The sequence below is a fragment of the Spermophilus citellus genome (genome assembly GCF_964194105.1).
Source record: "Spermophilus citellus genome assembly, chromosome: 1".
Lineage (NCBI taxonomy): Eukaryota > Metazoa > Chordata > Mammalia > Rodentia > Sciuridae > Spermophilus > Spermophilus citellus.
Genome location: NC_138182.1, coordinates 272,071,950 through 272,091,963, shown reverse-complemented (window position 1 = coordinate 272,091,963; position 20,014 = coordinate 272,071,950). Strand labels below are relative to the sequence as shown.

Sequence of the window (20,014 nt, the reverse complement as noted above, 5' to 3'; positions counted from 1 at the left end):
ATTAAAAACACCAACAACAACAACAAAACCCATTCAAAAAGAATCAAGCTTGCATCTGCTGCTACTTTCTTGTTCTTCCAACTTTTATTCCATCCAAGCCACCTTCCTATTAGACCGTGCTGCCCACGCTTAGGGAGGGTTTCTATTTCAATTTACTGTCCCACTTGCCATTCATTCCTTGACACAATCAGGAGCCTCTTAGTCTTTGGCATCTGTTAATCCAATCAAGTTGGCAATTAACCATTATAACTTTTTTTTTTAATATTTATTTTTTCAGTTTTCAGCGGACACAACATCTTTGTTTGTATGTGGTGCTGAGGATCGAACCCGGGCCGCACGCATGCCAGGCGAGCGCGCTACCTCTTGTGCCACATCCCCAGCCCAACCATTACAGCTTTTAATAACTTTTCATTGAAAGCACATCTTTGAATGTTTCATATCTTGATTAACTCAGAATACAAAATTTTTTTTTGTTTTCATAAGTTTGTTTTCCTAGGCTGCCCAAAGAAATGATATATGTGTAAAAGCTTAACTTTGAATAAGGCAGGAATACCTAATTTTAGATCTATCATCTTTCATCATTATCTTTTCTATTAACTTAATGTCAAAAAAATTAAAAAAAAATTTTAGTTGTAGATGAACACAACATCTCTATCTATCTATGTATTTATTTTTATGTAGTGTTGAACATCAAACCCAGTGCCTCATGCATGGGAGGCAAGTACTCTACCACTGAGCTACAACCCCAGTCACCCCAAAATTATTTTTTAAATTACTATTTTATTTATGTCTGTTGATCTTAATTATTTTGAGAGGAAAAATTCAGGACCTGGAAACTGGGTAGAGTGTAAATAAATAAAAATGAGATATGTTATGATTATGCATATGGTGCAACTGCCATTACTGAAATCTGATTTCCCTAGTTTGGATGAAGTATTTGAGGTCTGAGTGAATGAGAACTTTTACTTTATTGAACAGTTCAACAATTTAATTTTATCATTTTTTTTTTTTCCTCTTGAAGGTAGTCTGAATGGGTGATTTAACTAGTCTGCAACTAGTTAAGGCAGATGTCTATAGTGTACCTTAATAAGAGTTTAAAATATTCTACGAACCACTTAGTTTGGCTACTTTCTCAGCCACTTTTATTTTGGTAAGGGGTTCTAGTATGTTGGGAAGCAATGGGTTCTGTATATCACTAAATAATTTAATATCTCCTTTGTAACAAAACCACGTTTTAAATTCAATAGTGATCTGTTTGTTCAAGGTTTGGCTCTATTGATGGGATTCTTTGAGGGTGTAAGAACAGAATTTTAGCTGTGATGTATAATTTATAAAACTTCACTCTTGTTTTTAAGATAGTTCTGATTGAATTAAGATTTTATGGGAGATTAAGTTTATGGGTGATTTGCAACAGTAGCTGTAAAACCCATATTTTAAATAATAATTCTTTATGAAGTATCCATATTTAAAATTTTTGATTGAGTCTGACATCATTAATGATTATTTAATGCAATTGGTGTTTCCCATTACAGATTATATGCAGGTCCAGAGGTAGACATATGGAGCAGTGGGGTCATTCTCTATGCTTTATTGTGTGGAACCCTTCCATTTGATGATGATCATGTGCCAACTCTTTTTAAGAAGATATGTGATGGGATTTTTTATACTCCTCAGTATTTAAATCCTTCTGTGATTAGCCTTTTGAAACATATGCTGCAGGTGGATCCCATGAAGAGGGCCACGATAAAAGATATCAGGTAAGAAAGCACTTTGGAAAATATCAGATCTAATATATCCATGATCTATATTAAGTGAATGGAAAAGTTGTAGAATAGAATATACAGTGTAATCCATTTTTATGTGAAAAAAAATTATGGTATAAACACATTTATTTCATTGTGGTATTAAAAACATGCTGAACTGATACTTAGGGAAGTTAAATTGGTTGGAGGGAGAGATTTTATTTTTTACTTATATGTCTCTGTATTGAAATTGTCACAATTTCATTGTATTACTTTTTTTTTCCATAACTTTATTTTTTTAATTTATTTTATGTGGAATTGAGGATTGAATCCAGTGCCTCAACGTGTGCTAGGCAAGCGCTCTACCACTGAGCCACAACCCCAGCCCCTCATTGTATTACTTTTTAAATTTAAAAAAGCTAATGATAGACTGGGGTTATACCTCAATGGTAAATCTCTTACCAAGCATTCATGAGGCCCTGTTTGAGCCCAGCACTGCACATGAGTCCCAAAACATTAAAAAATTTAACAAAGAATAGACAGGACCTTGGCGGGATATTACTTTAATTTTCTTCTTATTTTTAATTATTTTTTTTCTTTTTAGTTATACATTAGTTATACAGTAGAGTGTATTTTGACATATTTATACAAACACAGAGTATATCTTATTCTAATTAGTGTAAGTACATAGGAAATTTATTTCAGAATCATTCCTTTATTTCTGTTCATTTCTTATTCTTGTTCTCTCCTCCCTTCCCTCATTCCCCTTTGTCTAATCTACTGAACTTCTATTCTTTGCCTCCCCCTATCTTGTATGTTAGCATTCACATAATCAGAGAGAACATTGACCTTTGGTTTTTGGGAATTGGCTTTATTTTGCTTAGCATAATAAGTCTCCAGATCCATCTATTTACTGACAAAAGTCACAAAGTCATTCTGTTTTTGTGGCTGAGTAATATTCTGTTGTGCATATATGCCATATTTTCTTTATCCATTTATGCCCTGTTGAAGGGCACCTAGCTTGGTTCCATAGCTTAGCTATTATGAATTGAGCTGCTATAAACATTGATGTGGATACATCAGTAGAGTATGCTGATTTTAAGTCCTTTGGGTATATTCTGTGGAGTGGGATAACTGGGTCAAATGGTGGCTCCGTTCCAAGTTTTGCTTTCCATAGTGATTACACCAGTTTGCAGTCCCACCAGCAACGTATGAGTATACCTTTTCCCTGCATCCTTGCCAACACTTATTGTTGCTTGTATTCTTGACAATTGCCATTCTGACTGGAGTGAATGTAGTTCTAATTTGTATTTCTCTGATTGCTAGAGATGTTGAACATTTTTCCATATATTTGTTGACCATTTGTATTTCTTCTTCTGTGATGTGCTGGTTCAGTTCCTTTGCCCATTTATTGATTGAGTTATTCGTTTAATCAGTGTTTTTTAAAAAACTATATATATTATAATCAATGTTCAGTTTTTTGAGTTCTTTTTATATCCTGAAGATTAATTCTCTGAGGTGCAGGTGGCAGAGATTTTCTCCTATTCTGTAGGCTCTCTCTTCATGTTCTTGATTGTTTACTTTGCTGTGAAGAAGCTTTTTAGTTTGATGCCATCCCATTTATTGATTCTTGATTTTACTTCTAGCACTAGAGCAGTCTTATTGAGGAAGTTGGTTCCTAAGCTGACATGTTGGAAAATTGGGCCTACATTTTCTTCTAGTAGGTGCAGGGGTTTCTGGTCAAATGCCTAGGTTTTTGATCCACTTTGAGTTGGGTGTTGTGCAGGATGAGAGATAGGGGATAAATTTCATTCTGCTACGTATAGATTTCCAATTTTCCATGCACGGTTTGTTGAAGAGGTAATCTTTTTTCCAATGTATGTTTACGGCTTCTTTGTCTAGTATGAGATAACTGTATTTATGTGAGTTTGTCTCATGTCTGTTTTGGTGCCAGTACCGTGTTGTTTTCGTTAATATAGCTCTGTAGGATATTAGTTAAATTTTATAGTGGTTCTTTAGGATTTTCTATAGTATTCCTCAAATTTCATTTTTATGTATTCTCATCAGGATGAATACTTTTTAAAAGTGAATTTGTGTTACTGTTTGAGTTCTGGCATCATGTAATTTATGTTTTTTTCTTTTGTTCATCTCAAGAGAAAATTTTATTTTATTTTATTTTTTTATTTTTTTTTATTGGTTGTTCACAACATTACAAAGCTCTTGACATATCATATTTCATACATTAGATTGAAGTGGGTTATGAACCCCCAATGTTACCCCAAATGCAGATTGCAGAATCATGTCGGTTACACATCCACAATTTTACATAATGCCCTATTAGTAATTGTTGTATTCTGCTACCTTTCCTATCCCCTACTATCCCCCCTCCCCTCCCCTCCCATCTTCTCTCTCTACCCCATCTACTGTAATTCATTTCTCTCCTTGTTTATTTTCCCATTCCCCTCACAACCTCTTATATGTAATTTTGTATAGCAATGAGGGTATCCCTTCATTTCCATGCAATTTCCCTTTTCTCTCCCTTTCCCTCCCATCTCATGTCTCTGTTTAATGTTGATCTTTTCTTCTTACTCTTCCTCCCTGCTCTGTTCATAGTTGCTCTCATTATATCAAAGAAGACATTTGGTATTTGTTTTTTAGGGATTGGCTAGCTTCACTAAGCATAATCTGTTCTAGTGCCATCCATTTCCCTGCAAATTCTATGATTTTGTCATTTTTTATTGCTGCATAGTAATCCATTGTGTATAGATGCCACATTTTTTTTTTATCCATTCATCTATTGAAGGGCATCTGGGTTGGTTCCACCGTCTAGCTATTGTAAATTGTGCTGCTATGAACATCGATGTGGCAGTATCCCTGTAGCATGCTCTTTTAAGGTCTTCAGGGAATAGTCCGAGAAGGGCAATAGCTGGGTCAAATGGTGGTTCCATTCCCAGCTTTCCCAGGAATCTCCAAACTGCTTTCCAAATTGGCCGCACCAATTTGCAGTCCCACCAGCAATGTACAAGTGTACCCTTTTAAGAGAAAATTTTAATTAATAATGTTTTACATGGAGGATACCTTGACTCATGTGAAATTGTTCTTTTAAAAATAAAAGGAAATGTTTCATTTTTTATGTTTTAACCTTGTAGTTTAAATAAGGCTTACATGATGATGATGGATCCTCTCAAATTTAGACAAGCCATTTCTGATGATAACTAAAAATATTCACTGCAAACTTCATTTTCTTGCCATCATTATTTCCTCCTTTTCTTATTTTTGACTCCTTGTTTTTGTTTTCCTTAGAAGTTTTCTTTTGGTTTTCTGATGGTTAGTTCATACGTTTCTCTCATGTAAGGAGAAAGAAGAAAGAAATCATATAAATCTGGGACTATAAATAAGAAAGCGTTAGGGTTAAGAAGTGAAGAGTACGCATGGAACTTGAAGCTTGATTTCCTTTCATATACTCCATGTGCCAAAAGACGAGCTAAAGAAGAGAGCATGAATTTAGCGTATGATTTTACTACCAGAGGGAAAGAAAAAGCCGTTCTCTAAAATGTGTTTTTTTTTTTTGGTACTGGGGATTGAACTTGGGGTGGGGGCACTCAACCACTGAGCCACATCCCGGCCCTATTTTGTGTTTTAGTTAGAGACAGGGTCTCACTGAGTTGCTCGCTTTTGCTGAGGCTGGCTTTGAACTCTGGATCCTCCTACCTCAACCTCCCGAGCCATTGGGATTACAGGTGTGTGCCACCATGCCCGGCCTAAAATGTGTATTTTAAAATACTTAAGTGAGAAATGTATTTGTTTGTGTTTTATGTATTGTTTCCCAATTAAAATGTAAAATATGTAGTTGTTAAAAGACTTAGAAAAATAACAAAAAGAGGGGAATAAAGATTATTTTGATTTCCATCACCTAGAAGATAACATTGTTTTTTTGGGTGTTTTCCTATGTTGTTCCCCTCTCCCCCTTTTTAGTATAGTTTTATGTGTGAAGTTAGGGAATTCAGATAGGATGTCTTTTAGAATATGGCCTTTTGGGTCACCTGGAACTTGGGTGCAGTCCTGACTCTGCCTGTTACTATCCTGACTTGGCAAGATCCTTGATCTTCTGGAACCTCATTTCCTTCATTTAAGACCCAAAAGTATGTTATTTTCAGAGAGTTGTTTAGTGTTGACAGGAGATTATATATATGAATTGTTTGGCATAAAGCCTAGCATATAGTAATAGTAAGTCATCTATTATTTTTGTTATTAGATTCTTTTTATTTAACATTGTATCAAAAGAATATTATGATGGACTGGGGTTGTAGCCCAGTGGTAAAATGCTTGCCTAGCACATGTGAGGTACTGGGTTCAATCCAAAGCACAAAAAAAAAAAAAAAAAAAAAAAAAATATATATATATATATATATATATATATATATATATATAAAGGCATTGTGCCCATCTACAACTAAAAAAAATTTCAAAAAGAAATTATTATATTGAAGCCACAAAACATTTTTTTTTAAACTAGAGATAAGCTGTGTTTTATTATTATCATTTGTTCCAAAACTTGAAATGTAAGTGGAGACATTTCTTTTCCCATTGCTACATTGGTCCTTAAAATCAGAGGGGGTCTGGAACATTTCCCTCAGTATATATGAGAAAGTGTGAGGTAGAAGAAGAAAATCTCTTTTTAAAAATATGATAGTGAGGGGCTAGGGTTGTTTAGTGGCAGAGTGTTTGCCTGGCATGTGTGAGGCACTGGGTTTGATCCTCAGCACCACATAAAAATAAATAAAGGCATTGTGTCCATCTACAACTAAAAAAAATATGATAGTGATAATACAGTATGTCTTAAATTCCTCAGAGATGTTGATTTTATTCCTGGCTGTACTCAAAATCCTTTTAATCCTACATTTTTCTCAGGGAGCATGAATGGTTTAAACAGGACCTTCCAAAATATCTCTTCCCTGAGGATCCGTCATATAGCTCAACCATGATTGATGATGAAGCCTTAAAAGAAGTGTGTGAAAAATTTGAATGCTCAGAAGAGGAGGTTCTTAGCTGCCTTTATAACAGAAATCACCAGGACCCTTTGGCTGTTGCCTACCACCTTATCATAGATAATAGGAGAATAATGAATGAAGCCAAAGATTTCTACTTGGCAACAAGCCCACCTGATTCTTTTCTTGATGATCACCATTTAACTCGACCCCATCCAGAAAGAGTGCCATTCTTGGTTGCTGAAACACCAAGGGCACGACATACTCTGGATGAATTAAATCCACAGAAATCCAAACACCAAGGTGTAAGGAAAGCAAAATGGCATTTGGGAATTAGAAGTCAAAGTAGGCCAAATGATATCATGGCAGAAGTATGTAGAGCAATTAAACAACTGGATTATGAATGGAAGGTAAGAAAGAGCATTCTGAGTATTAACACATTTGGCAAACCTGTAGTCTAAAAAATGTTATAGAAGAATTGATTTGGTGTTTTTGTTTTGTTTTGTTTTTGTCAATATCGTACGCCAGGTTGTAAACCCTTATTATTTGCGCGTACGAAGGAAGAATCCTGTGACAAGCACATACTCCAAAATGAGTCTACAGTTATACCAAGTGGATAGTAGAACTTACTTACTGGATTTCCGTAGTATTGATGGTATGTACATCACATAAAATACAACAGATGGTTTATTAGAACTTGTTATGTAATTTGACTTTAGTCTTTGATTCTTTTGAAGCTTGTTCACTTATTCCTAGTAGTTCAGTATCAAAGGAATATGTATTGTGACTTTTTGTGCCTTTTTGATATAACATTTGTGAATCTATTTAGTCTTGTAATCTTATAGTCTACTGTCATTTTAAATTTGTTTTATAAAATTCTTAAAGCCAGATAGAGTTTGATCCTAAAAAGACAGTTTCCTGCTACATTTCTGGTGTTTTTTTTTTTTTTTTTTTGTAATTCATTTTGGTAAGATAAAATATTATAAAATAAAATAAATGTTCACATTTCTGTTAAGTTTTTATTTACTTTTTAAAGTTTTAAAGTTAAATACAATAGTTTTAAAGTTAAATACAAGGTTATAACTATTCTTTTTTTCCATGTTTTTTTATTGGTGCCTGGTTTTATATGTTATAGTGGATTCATTGTTATATATTCTTACATGCACATGATATAACAGCATAATTTGGTCACTGTCAGTCTCCAGTAGTTCCCCTTTCCCTCTTCTCCCTTTCCCTGATCTCTTTTCCTCTTCTACTGGTCTCCCTTTGACCCCCTCCCCCTAGAATTTTCTGTTTTCTTCTCTAGTTTCCAAAGTGGGAGAACATATGACACTTGACTTTCTCAGTTTGGCTTATTTTACTTAATGCTCTCAAGTTCCATGCATTTTCCTGCAAGTGACATAATTTCATTCTTCTTAATGGATGAATAAAACTCCATTGTGTTCATGTACCACATTTTCTTTATCCATTCATCTATTGGTAGATACCTAGGCTGATTCCATGGTTTGGCTATTGTGAATTGTGCTGCTGTAAACATGGGTACGCATGTATTGCTATAGTAAGATGACTTTAATGCTTTAGGTTGAATACTGATGTGTGGTATAGCTGGGTCATAAGATGGTTCCATTTCTAGTCTCTCGAGGAACCTCCAAACTGATTATGTAGTTGTACTAATTTACAATCCCATCAACAATGTAACAGTGTTCTTTTTTCTCCACACCCTATTATTTATATTTTTGATGGCTGCCATTTTGACTGGAGATGAAATCTCAGTGTAGTTTTGATTTGCATTTACCTAACTGCTAAAGATGTTGAACATTATTTCATATAGTTGTTGGCCATTTGTACTTCTTCTTTTGATTAGTGTCTGTTTGCTTATTTGTCCACTTGATTTTGGTATTTATTTAATTGAGTGTTTTTAGTTCTTTATATATTTTAGCTAGTAATCCTCTGTCAGAAGAGTAGCTGGTAGAGATTTTCCCCATTCTATAGGTTCTGTCTTCACATTTTGAATTGTTTCCAGTTTTGTACAGAAACTTTTTAATTTTTTTTTTAATATTTATTGTTTAGTTTTCGGCGGACACAACATTTTTGTTTGTATGTGGTACTGAGGATGGAACCCGGGCTGCACGCATGCCAGGCAAGCGAGCTACCGCTTGAGCCACATCCCCAGCCCAGCTTTTTAATTTGATGCTATTCCATTTATTAATTCTTGGTATCATTTCCTGAGCTTTAGGCCTATAGAGGAAGTTCTTGCCTACGCCTACATGTTGGAGTGTTGACACTACATTTTCTTCAAGAAGTTGCAAAGTTTCTGGTCTAACTCCTAGGTCTTTGATTCATATCAAAATCATTTTGAATTGACTTTTCTGCAGGGTGAGAGATGAGGTTCTAGTCTCATTCTTTTACACACGTATAACTAGTTCTCCTACCACTATTTGTTAAAAAGGCTGTCTTTTCTCTCAACATGTTTTGGGCACCTTAGTCAAGGATGAGATGACTGTACTACTGTGGGTTTGTCTCTGTTTATTCTGTTCTGTTCCATTGATCTATATCTCTGTTTTTTTATATCAATACGTTATAGATTTTGTCGCTCCAGAGTATAATTTGAATTGTTATGCCTCCAGCCTGGATTTTTTAGATTAGAATTGCTTTGGTTATTCTGGGTCATTTATTCTTCCAAATGAATTATGGACAGTTAGATTTATTCCCAGGTATTTTATTTTTAAGGTCTATTTTGAATGGGATTTTTTTTTCTGATTTACTTTTCAGCAAATTCATCATTGTTATATAGGAAAGCTTTTGATTTTTTTTAATGTTGATTTTGCATCCTGATATGACTATTACTCTTCATTGACCAGATCAATTGAGTTAAGTTTTGTTTATGGAAGATTATATAGAATTATTAGAAAAATTTCACCTATGAATTCTTCTTTATAAACTCAAAAATAGTACCTATTCAGTATCAGAAAGGCACAGGTTTGAATTATGATATGCTGGCTAAACCTGATTTTCTGGGTATATCCAGATAGCAAATGTGTGCTAACACATAGTAGTACAATTTGAGATATAGAATACATTTTATTTTTATTACCTGTGGGTGAAACTTGCAAGCCTAGATTTATTAGTACCTGAGTTTACATTTGAATGACCATTTACTATTTTTGTATTTTGATTCCAATAGTTTTTCTTTGAATTTAAAAAAAAATATTTTTTTTAATTGTAGACGGACACAATCTTTACTTTTTATGTGGTGCTGAGGATCAAACTCAGTGCCTTATGTATACAAGGCAAGTGCTCTACTTCTTAGCTATAACCCCAGCCCTATTTTTTCTTTCTTTCTTTTTTTTTACTGGAATTGTTGTTCACTTACAAGATTTTAAATGAGGCAGATGAGAAAGTAGAGAGTGAAAAGCACTGAGCTGAAGTTAGAGGAAACTTCTGTTTTAAACCTAATTTACATTTTTGTTCATTTCTTTGCTTGGACAAGTAACAACTTATCTAGGTGTATTTTTTTAAATCAGTAAATAAGGTATGAATCAGATGATTCCCATTATACTTCCATATTTCAAGAGAATCGATGCTATGACTTTCATGTAGAAGGATTAATTTTTATTGCTAAAAATGGCATTTATTAAACTCCAGGTTATTAGTTTACTGGGTTCTTAACCTTTGATTGCAAAACTGATGAGTAGCTGTATTAGGAGAATAGGTATTATGTTTAAAAAAAGATGACTAGTTCAACCCAGGCGTATTGCTTCAGTTTTTGAAGGTGTTTAAAATAAACATGTTTTGAATGTCTGGTCAATATTCTTATTTAAAGAAGCAAATTCAGTATTTCAAAAAATCTTGTGGGGAGGTCATATATTATAATAAATTGAAATTCTTTTTACCTAGATGAAATTACAGAAGCCAAATCAGGTACTGCTACTCCACAGAGATCGGGATCAATTAGCAACTATCGATCCTGCCAAAGGAATGACTCAGATGCTGAGGCTCAAGGAAAATCCTCAGAAGTTTCTCTTACCTCATCTGTGACCTCACTTGACTCGTCTCCTGTTGAGTTAACTCCAAGACCTGGAAGTCACACAATAGAATTTTTTGAAATGTGTGCAAATCTAATTAAAATTCTTGCACAGTAAGCCTAAAACCTTGCTTATTTCTTTAATAGCAATAAGCATGCATAGTAAATTATAGCTAAATGCTTCCATTTGTAATCAAGTTTTATATATATATATATACATCATATATATATCATTATATATATATATATATATATATATATATATATAATTATAACTAAGGATTGGCCTTTTGGAATGCAATTTGCACAGGGATTGAAATATGATTAATAGTTAAAAGCCTAATGTGCAGAAATAAATTAAGATCATTTTGTTGTTTGTTGTTCAATGGGTATACAGCATTATATAATACATACACAATGGATTATAGCTCTCAGGCTCACTTGATTTTTGGCTATTTTATATGTAGTGTATATAGGGCTTTGTAGAATATTAATTTACCATAAAGGCCTTCATATATTCTTACATGTTGATGTGTTGCTTCATAAATTCATTCAACACATATTGCCTAGCATTTCCATAGAACTTTATAGGTGATATTGTTTTCTGGGATCCTCAAATTCTTAAATAGTATAAATAGTCTGGATAACTTCTTCTGTATCTCTCTCTTCAAATTCTATATTATAAGTCATATCAGATATTAGATTCAAATGAGAGTTTTTCTTTAGTTTGATAAGTCTGAATACACACAAATTTATATATTCAAAAACTCTAGGCACTGAGTTTAATCGTTAATTTGTCCCCTTAATGCTTTGTATATAAAGTACTCTATTTGCTTTAAGAGCTAGTTGCATATACTGTAAATAAATCATGTTTTTGCCAATTCCACAACTTACTCTGGCTCATCATGTCTGCCAGTATTGAATGTATGCAAAAATTTTTAATCATTTGATTGTGTATCTTTTAAATTGATTCAGGACATAGGAATACATCTTACAGACTTTAAATGCTTGGATCTGATTTTCCCTAAAACTATTTTCTGAACATGTTTTAAGATAAAGTTGAAAGACTATATTGGTGAGCACATTTAGCTACTACTTAGATTCATTAATTAATGTTTTACCATGTTTGATTTCTTTATATTCATATATGTATAAACATATAGGTATACATATATATTTTTGTGTTTATATATGTGCTTTTTTTCCTTAACCATTCGGATGCTATAGATGTTTATTATCCCTGAATACTTAAAGCATATCCAAAACATAATGATATCCTCCTTAAAAAAAAAACCTTATAAATCCATTGTAAAATTTATAATCCCCTAATGTCTTCTTATGCTCTTCTCCTGCCCCATCTGTCCTCCAAATTTCTTTTATAGCTTGTTGTTTCAAACCAGGATCCAGTTAAACCTTACACGTTGCATTTCATTATCTCTCTTTAGTCAGATATAACATTATTATTATTTCTAAAATGTGGAATAAATCAGTGCTTCTAAATGATCAAGTTTGTTTCAGGTTTTATTACTTTTTTAAAAATTAGCATTATGGAAAGTGTCTAAAAATGTTTACTCTTACTAAGATCCCTGATTTATGTATTTTTTTCTTAGTAAAGAATCACATACCAGGTGTAAATGCAGATATTAAAAGTCACTTCAGATACAATCGGTATCATGTGTATCCTGATAAAAAATAAAAAATACTGATTTCTCCATATTTGCATTATATTATTTTAATTTAAATTGGGGTTGGGAATGTAACTCAGTGACACAGTGCTTGCCTGCCATGTGCAGGCCCTGGGTTCACTTTCCAGCACTGCATTTTATCATTGCAAGGGAGCTCCACCCCCTCCCCCTTGTATTAGGATGGTTTTTGGCAAATACAGTGAGCACTTATCAGATAATAATGTAATCAGATGTTGTGATAGTTTGCATAAATGGTTATTCTAGTTAATGGTGACTCCAGTACCTCTAGACTGATGCACTGAATTGAAAACAAAAATCTTGATTTTTTTGGTGGGGGTGGGTCCAGGGCTTGTTTTATTTCAACTTTGAGTTTGAAAGATGTATATAATAATTGAAGTTCCTTTTAAATATGAGTTCAAAACTGTATTTATAACTTGTATGTAGTCCTCTGGGGGATATCGATTTACTTGGGCTCTCTGGAAGCAGCATTATATTACTGATGTTAAGAACAGAATATTGTATTTTTAAAGTTACAGATTTGTACATAGAACTAAATAATACTCTATAAACTCTTGTGAGGAGGAGAGAAAAAAGGAAGAACCAATTAAACCGGACCTTCTAAAAAATGTTAATTTTGTGAACTTTGCTTCTAAGTTATTGTGATTCATTTTAGTTATTGAGATTTATTTTGAAGATGTTTAAATATTGCACTTGTACAAATAGTATGGTAATGCAGATTATTGTGGTAAATTCTTTTTTAAGCTTAGACAATTTTTGGTTAAGTGTGTCAAGGTTACAACAGAATTTTCACAAATTTATTGTAGTTTGCAGATTCTTACTAATATTAAAGTTGTAAGGGAAGTCAATGAAAATGCTTTTTTAAAATCTTTTTTTATTATCTTTTCAGCAATTTATATTTTTTGTGATTTTATGCAACCATATTTTTACTTTGTCTTGAATGAAAGATGTATAAGGTTTTTGCCAGAAATGTACTGTATACATAGTTTTAAATATGACAGATTTTACTGATATGTAAAAAGTTTGCCATTAAAATTGATTTCTCACTGAGAGGAACTTTTCTACCAAGTTGGGACATATAGGAGCTTAATATATCATATATAATTTAAAATAATTTCACTGAAATAAATACCATTGCTTTTACTTTGATTATATTTTTCTTAAGATACTTTTGTAGTTTTTCAGAGTTTTAGATAATTTTATATAAACCCCTTTCCTCCCTCCCTTGTGCTGCCCTTTTTGATCTTGTAGTGATACCATTCACACAGAATTAACACCTGGTAGCCTGTGGCTGGATGTAGAACTCCCTGCCATTTGTGTTCCAAGTGACACCATTGGAATGAAAGAAAAATGTGTGTGGTCTAAACATCTTTTTCGTTATCTTTTCCCCTACCTCCCCACCCAAATATGAATCTCAATTTCATTGTGAGTTTTCTTGACAAAATGAGTGAACTTCCACATATAACATGTAAATCGGAGGTAGGATAAAAATCAATCTGTGGTTTATGTATGCTTTGAGTATACAATTTCATAATAAAGAAAAACTTCATTTTTCATCTGTTAATGTCTTTCTTTTTTAACCTCTGGGAAAACTAGAAAGGGTGGGTGGTGGTGAGACAATTTATTCATGGCCAACTATCTGTATAGTGCTTGATCAAATTTGAGTACTTAAAATATTGTGATCTTTGTCTCCACTAAATTAGTTCCGATTTCATCTAGAAATCAACCACCTTAGACAAAATGTTAAGATATACACACAGTAAGAGCTGTGGTTGTGGTTCAGTGGTAAAGGGCTTGCATTGCATGTGTGAGGGAGGTGCTACAGGTTTGATCTTCAGCACCACATAAAAATAAATAAATGAACTTGAAAAAATAAAAAGAGTCAAAGCAGCTTCATTTATCAGTAGCTAACGTTGGATTTGGGCCCATTACTGTTAGAATTCAGTTAGTACTAAATCTTGTATCCATACAATTCATCCTGCATTGTTATGCAGGGCTTTAGCTAGATTGTAGGCATTCTAAATCCTTAAAACAAGAGAAAACAATGTTAAAGAGCATTATTAAAGAACATTATGAGTAGCATATAGGTTCTTTTAGGGAAATTATTGCTCTTTGTATTTACTCTGTACAAATTTATACCAGGAAAGATTGTGTTTGAAAAATTAATATCTACTGAACTGTTTATTATAAATGCCAATAAATGCTAAGTGATAAATTTAGATAATTTTTTAGCAACTTGGAAGATGTTCATGTTTGTCTCTAAAAAGAGTACAGGAAATGTGGTAAATAGATCAAAAGGTTAATAAAGATCATAGACCAAAGAAAGAACAGAAATGGTGGGTGATTGTAAATACTTTGTGGGAGGAAGCCTTTGTCAGACTAGAGGGGATCAAGATTAAATTACCTGAGGGATGTAGGAAACCCTAGAAAAGGGGCACAGCCTCAAGCACCATTTCCATTTCCCTCGGTAAACTGTTATTTCCTCATGCGGCTGCTATGAATCAAGCACTACAAATGTGACCACAAGACATCCTGCTCTGAGCATCTTGTTGGGGAGATTACATATATTTAAATGTTTTAATAGATTCTAACCTATAGAAAAGGGCACAAATCATAAATATTGGACTAAATGAATTTTCAAGGTTTGCAGTGAACGTGGCCATGTCAACCTTTGCTCAGATTAAGAAATACTGCTGCCACCTTAGTGTAAGAGAAGTGATATGTTATTATTTATGCCCTGTTCTGTAGGTGGCACATGCCCTGGTGCAAGTGGGAAGGAACTTCACAAAGGTGTGAATGTTAGGAGTGGGGTTCACTGGAGGCTAGCTACCAAAATCATGCATTTGTCATTTTGAAAATATTACTTAAGCAGCTCTTACAAATGATGCATTTAATCAAACTAAATAGTCATATCTGATAACATCACTACTACTGATCCCATTAAATAAGTCTGGAAATATTCAGAAACTGTCAAGATCACGGTGGTGAGTACAGTGATTTTTTTTTTCCAAAAACCCTAATTTTTGCTTACAATCTTGAATTTTGTCATTGGTAGTAAACACTGTCAATTGTTTCTCTTGAAGTAACATTCTCCTTTTTCTTGTTTTCAAGGAATGGTTTGTCAAACACAAGTCTAATAAGCTTGTGAATGCTTCCAAATAAAAGTTGTGTTCCACGAAAAAGTATCTACTTCAATTTATAGCGCAGTCTCACAAATGCTTTTCTTTGAGACATCATACTTTAGTATACAGCAGAAGTACTTTATGAAGACTTCCCATTTTGTCACAGAATATTAAAAAATATATTTGCTGGATGCGGTGGCACACATGCCTATAATCCCAGCGGCTCAGGAGGCTGGGACGGGAGGATCTCAAATTCAAAGCCAGCCTCAGCAACAAGATATTAAGCAACTCAGTGAGACTTTGTCACTAAATAAAATACAAAAGAGGGCTGGGAATGTGTCTCACGGGTTGAGTGCCTCTGAGTTCAATCCCCAGTACTCCCCCCAAATCCCCCCAGAACAAAAATGGACTCAGGAATCATTTTATTTATTTTTCTCTTTCCACGTTTTTTATTGGTGCATCATAGTTGTACATATTGGTGGGATTTGTTACATATTCATGTATGCACAATATAACAATTTGGTCAATATCACTGTCCAGCACTTCTCCCACTCCTTCCCACCTCCTGGTCCCTTTTCTCTACTTATCTCTTAAAATTCGTCACCTTTCTTTTCCCTTTCCCTCTCTGGCTTCCACATGAGAGAAAACATACAATCAAGGATCATTTTAACACAATAATTTCTACTGCTTTGTCAAGAATATTTTTGAGTGGTGGCACTTATTTTTCTTGCCACGAGTGTGTGGTGGAAGAATATGACAACCAGTAGAGTTCCCTATCATTTACCTTAATTCATTCTGAGGTGCCAGCAATTTTGCCCCCTATTCCTTTTTAAGCATCAGTTCAAATGTCAGCATTGTGAAAAGGGCAAATGATGTCTTCATGAGTATGAAAATGGTTTTGGCTTTGAAAAGGTCTTGTGACTCTTAGGGGTTTGAGGATCACTTTTCAGGAATCATTGGTTTACATCAGAAATCCTCAATAAGTGAGTTTCTGGAAGAATTTTTCTTCTAGGGGATATTTGATATTCTCTGGGGAAAAGTTTTGGTTGTCATCATTGGTAATGATGGTGGTGAATATTAAATATAATGGTGGAGAGAAACCAGGGATGCTGCAAAAACACTCTACGACGCACAGGAGGCTCTTTCCTCAACAAAGAATGATCTAGTTCTAAATGTTAACATGTAGTGCTGAGGTTGAGAAGGTCTGGTTTCCAGAAATGGGTCTTCCTTTGTATAATATAAACTAACAGTCATCATTTTTCAATTTCCTGAACACCTGTTTCACATTTGCCCTCTCATTTTCCTTCATATATATATATATTTTTTCATATGGTTTGATTTGAATCCAAGGAGAACATAAAGGCACATTGTAGCATAATCTGTTTCTCTGTAAAGCTTCTGAAGTACATTTACATTCAGCAATTTAACAACTCATATTTGCAAATTTACCTCCTCAACCATTTGAGTTTTTAAATTGTCAGCTTCGTTGGGATATTATTGACAGATAAAATTACACATATATTTAAGGTGGACAAGGTGATTTTTAAAGATTTTTAGTAGTTTTTGGAAAAAAAATATATATATAGTGCTGAGAATCGAACCCAGTCACCCACACATGCTAGGCAAGCACTCTACCACTGAGCCACAACGCTAGCCCCCACGGTGATATTTTGATATACATTTTGAAATGATCAGCACAATCCAGCTTATAATATACCCATCACTTCACATGGTTACCTGAGTGTGTGTACACATTAGTCTTAACAGGTTTTTTTAGTTGTTGATGGGTCTTTATTTTATTTATTTTTCTGTGTTGCTGAGGATCAAACCCAGTGCCTCACACACGCTAGGCAAGCGCTCTACCACTGAGCCACAACTCCAGCCCACATATTACAGTCTTAATAACTATAGTCACCATGCTGTACCTTAGGTCTGCAGAACTGCAAACTTGAATCCTTTGATCAACATCCACCCATTATCCTCAGTCCCCAGCTCCTGTTGACTCTGTTCTACCCTGTTTCTGAGTCTGACTTTTTAAGACGCCACACACGAGATTCGCAGTATTTGTCTTTCTGTGCCTGGCTTATTTCACCTAACATAATATCCTCCAAGTTAATCCATGTTGTTTCTGCTGGCAGGATTTCCTTCTTCTTTTTTTAAAAAAATTTTTTTAAGGACTGGAAAAAAAATACACACACAATAATTTTCTTTAGCCATCTAACAGTGAATTGCCCTCTTATTTTCTAGACATGATTCACAGCTACTTTCATGTATTCTCTATTCTGAGTCCAATTTATTTGTTAATTCCCACATGAAGCCTACAGGTAAGCCATGAACCCTTACTGATCAATCCCTTGAATCTTTATTTTTCTTTTTCTTTGCCCTCTGCGGTGGCTGACCTCATCAGTTAGGTTGTAAAGCGCGTTAGAGAACCTTGCTTTACTTGCCTAATGGTTGTGCCCTGGGTACAACCTGGTAACCTTTTTGGCTTCACTGTGATGTTTTCCTGCCCTCTCGCTGACTCCGACTACAAGTCCCAGAAGGCATTGCAGATCCCGCTGCAGTGGCTTCTGGGATTTGTAGTCCGGGAGAAGGCGTCTGCGGCGGAGAAAGACCCCGATAGTCGTCATTTCTCTGCCAGCCTCTTTAAACTACTGGGACCTCTCTGAGGCCTCTCAACCCTTTTCTTCGTAGGTGAGAGAGCAAAAGTAGGCAGGTAAGGAGTCTGGCGTTTTAGTTTCCGCTTCCTGTGGCAAAGGGCAAGCGGAATGTAAACACGGGGCCGCGGCAGTGGTTATCAGGTAATTGGGGCTAGAGGTTGGCGGGGAAGCCGGGGCAAGAGGAGGAAGACGAGGCGAGTGGATGTTGTGGTTGGGGAGAAGGGGCCTTCAGGAGTCAAGAGGGGGTCCCGTTAGAGGGGTGGCAGGGCCAGGCGGGAGTGTCGGCCCTGCCTCACCGCCGCCTGGGCTGTTGCGCGCGGGCGCGGCGGCCGGCGGCGTGGACCTTCCCGCGGCCGGGAGCAAGCGGCGCCCACTCTCGGCCGGGCCGAGGTCGGGGGCCCGTGGCGGCTCTGGCCAACTGGCGGCGAGGGCCGGGGCGGGCTTCATGAAGGAAAAGTCGCCGATTCAGCTCTCTCTTGAAGTAGCATTCTTGGATAACTCGTTCTCTGGGTTCCTCACCTCTGAATACGTCTCCACCCGGAAGGATGCGGCGGCGACTTCCTGTGTGCACACAGTGTTTTTTTGCCCTGAGTCCCGCGTCCTCGGACCCGGTCAGGAATGACATTTTACTCACCCACAGGCTTTCTCCTTCTCCTGGTTGAGCAAGATGTAAAGCTGCCAACTTACTGAGCGCCTACTACACAGGACACGGCTGGTGAAAGAAATCAGAATACAACGTCATTATTTAGAATTTTTATGGCACTCATTAAATATAATTCTATATAAAATGTTTTTGAGTTTTTCGGGTTTCATGAGTTTAACATGAAACCTGTATGATTGTGACTTATTCATATGGTTTCTTGTCCTGGTGAAAAAAATGTGAAGGCTAGGGTGTTGGTACCTTGTATATCTAGCTATAGATTTAGGAAAACCTCATTTTGTAAGTTATAATTTTATATTCAGATAACCTTAAAGAAACGATAATTTCATACTATTTATCTTTAAAGAACAGCTTTATTTAGGTAAAATTGATGTCTCATGCAGTTCACCCATTTCAAGGATATATGGTTCTTAGTATGGTTTTTAGTTGTGTCACCAATTATAGAACATTTTAATCACATAAAATGGAAATTCTAAAATCATTAATAGGCCTTTCCCATCATCTCCCCCCAGCAGCATTTAAGATATCCAGATCAAATCGAAGTGTTCAATTTTCCCTGGGGAAGGTATTTCACATATTCCAGGAACTCACTCCTCTTTTTAAGCCTGGTTAACTTTTATCTTTTAAAACATAAAGTTCTCTATAAATACTGAAGTGTCCATTCTCAAATATCATGACATCCTTTTGGTTATACTTTCATTGTTTCAAGACATTTTTGAAGGAAATATAAAACTGTGGTAATGGCTTTGAATGAATAAAAGATTCATGCTTTTATCCTCTAGGCCCTTGATACTGTTCGGTGTTTTTACTTATTCCTTATTGTTGTATCTTTCCTAATCCCCATAGTGACTACTTCAGATCTTCTCATTTTTTCTCAAGACTTAGATCCATTTATTTTTACTCTACTTTGAACAAACGACTGTCTCCCATTTCCTTGAGAAAAATGAATCGTGGGGAACATGAAATTCTTTTTCTTTTTCCTCCATCTCTGAACTCTCCTATAGGTTTTACTCAGTATTAGCTTCTCTTTTGCAAGATATGTTTTCTTGTTCCTCTCTTCAAAGTGAATCTTGTCAATTTCTTGTGTCTTCAGCCCTCCTATAATTTTAGAGCT

The 20,014-nt window shown here is 35.1% G+C and overlaps 2 protein-coding genes across 6 annotated transcripts in view; both read left to right on the top strand.

Annotated features, from left to right (window-relative positions):
* PRKAA1 (protein kinase AMP-activated catalytic subunit alpha 1) overlaps positions 1-14,021 on the top strand; it is a 38,545-nt gene extending 24,524 nt beyond the window's left edge. For all 3 annotated transcript variants that reach the window (XM_081280125.1, XM_081280126.1, XM_081280127.1), the window contains 4 exons: positions 1,533-1,757; positions 6,654-7,140; positions 7,259-7,385; positions 10,628-14,021. In XM_081280125.1, coding sequence (XP_081136251.1) covers positions 1,533-1,757; positions 6,654-7,140; positions 7,259-7,385; positions 10,628-10,872 — 1,084 coding nt within the window. In that variant the 3' untranslated portion in view covers positions 10,873-14,021. The remainder of the gene's footprint in view (positions 1-1,532; positions 1,758-6,653; positions 7,141-7,258; positions 7,386-10,627) is intronic.
* A 4,140-nt stretch (positions 14,022-18,161) lies between these two features.
* TTC33 (tetratricopeptide repeat domain 33) overlaps positions 18,162-20,014 on the top strand; it is a 64,211-nt gene continuing 62,358 nt past the window's right edge. Inside the window, exon 1 of one of the 3 annotated variants that reach the window (XM_081279669.1) lies at positions 18,162-18,295. The gene's annotated coding sequence lies outside the window, so the exon portion shown is untranslated. The other 2 variants (XM_081279668.1, XM_081279670.1) reach the window with 2 other exon arrangements.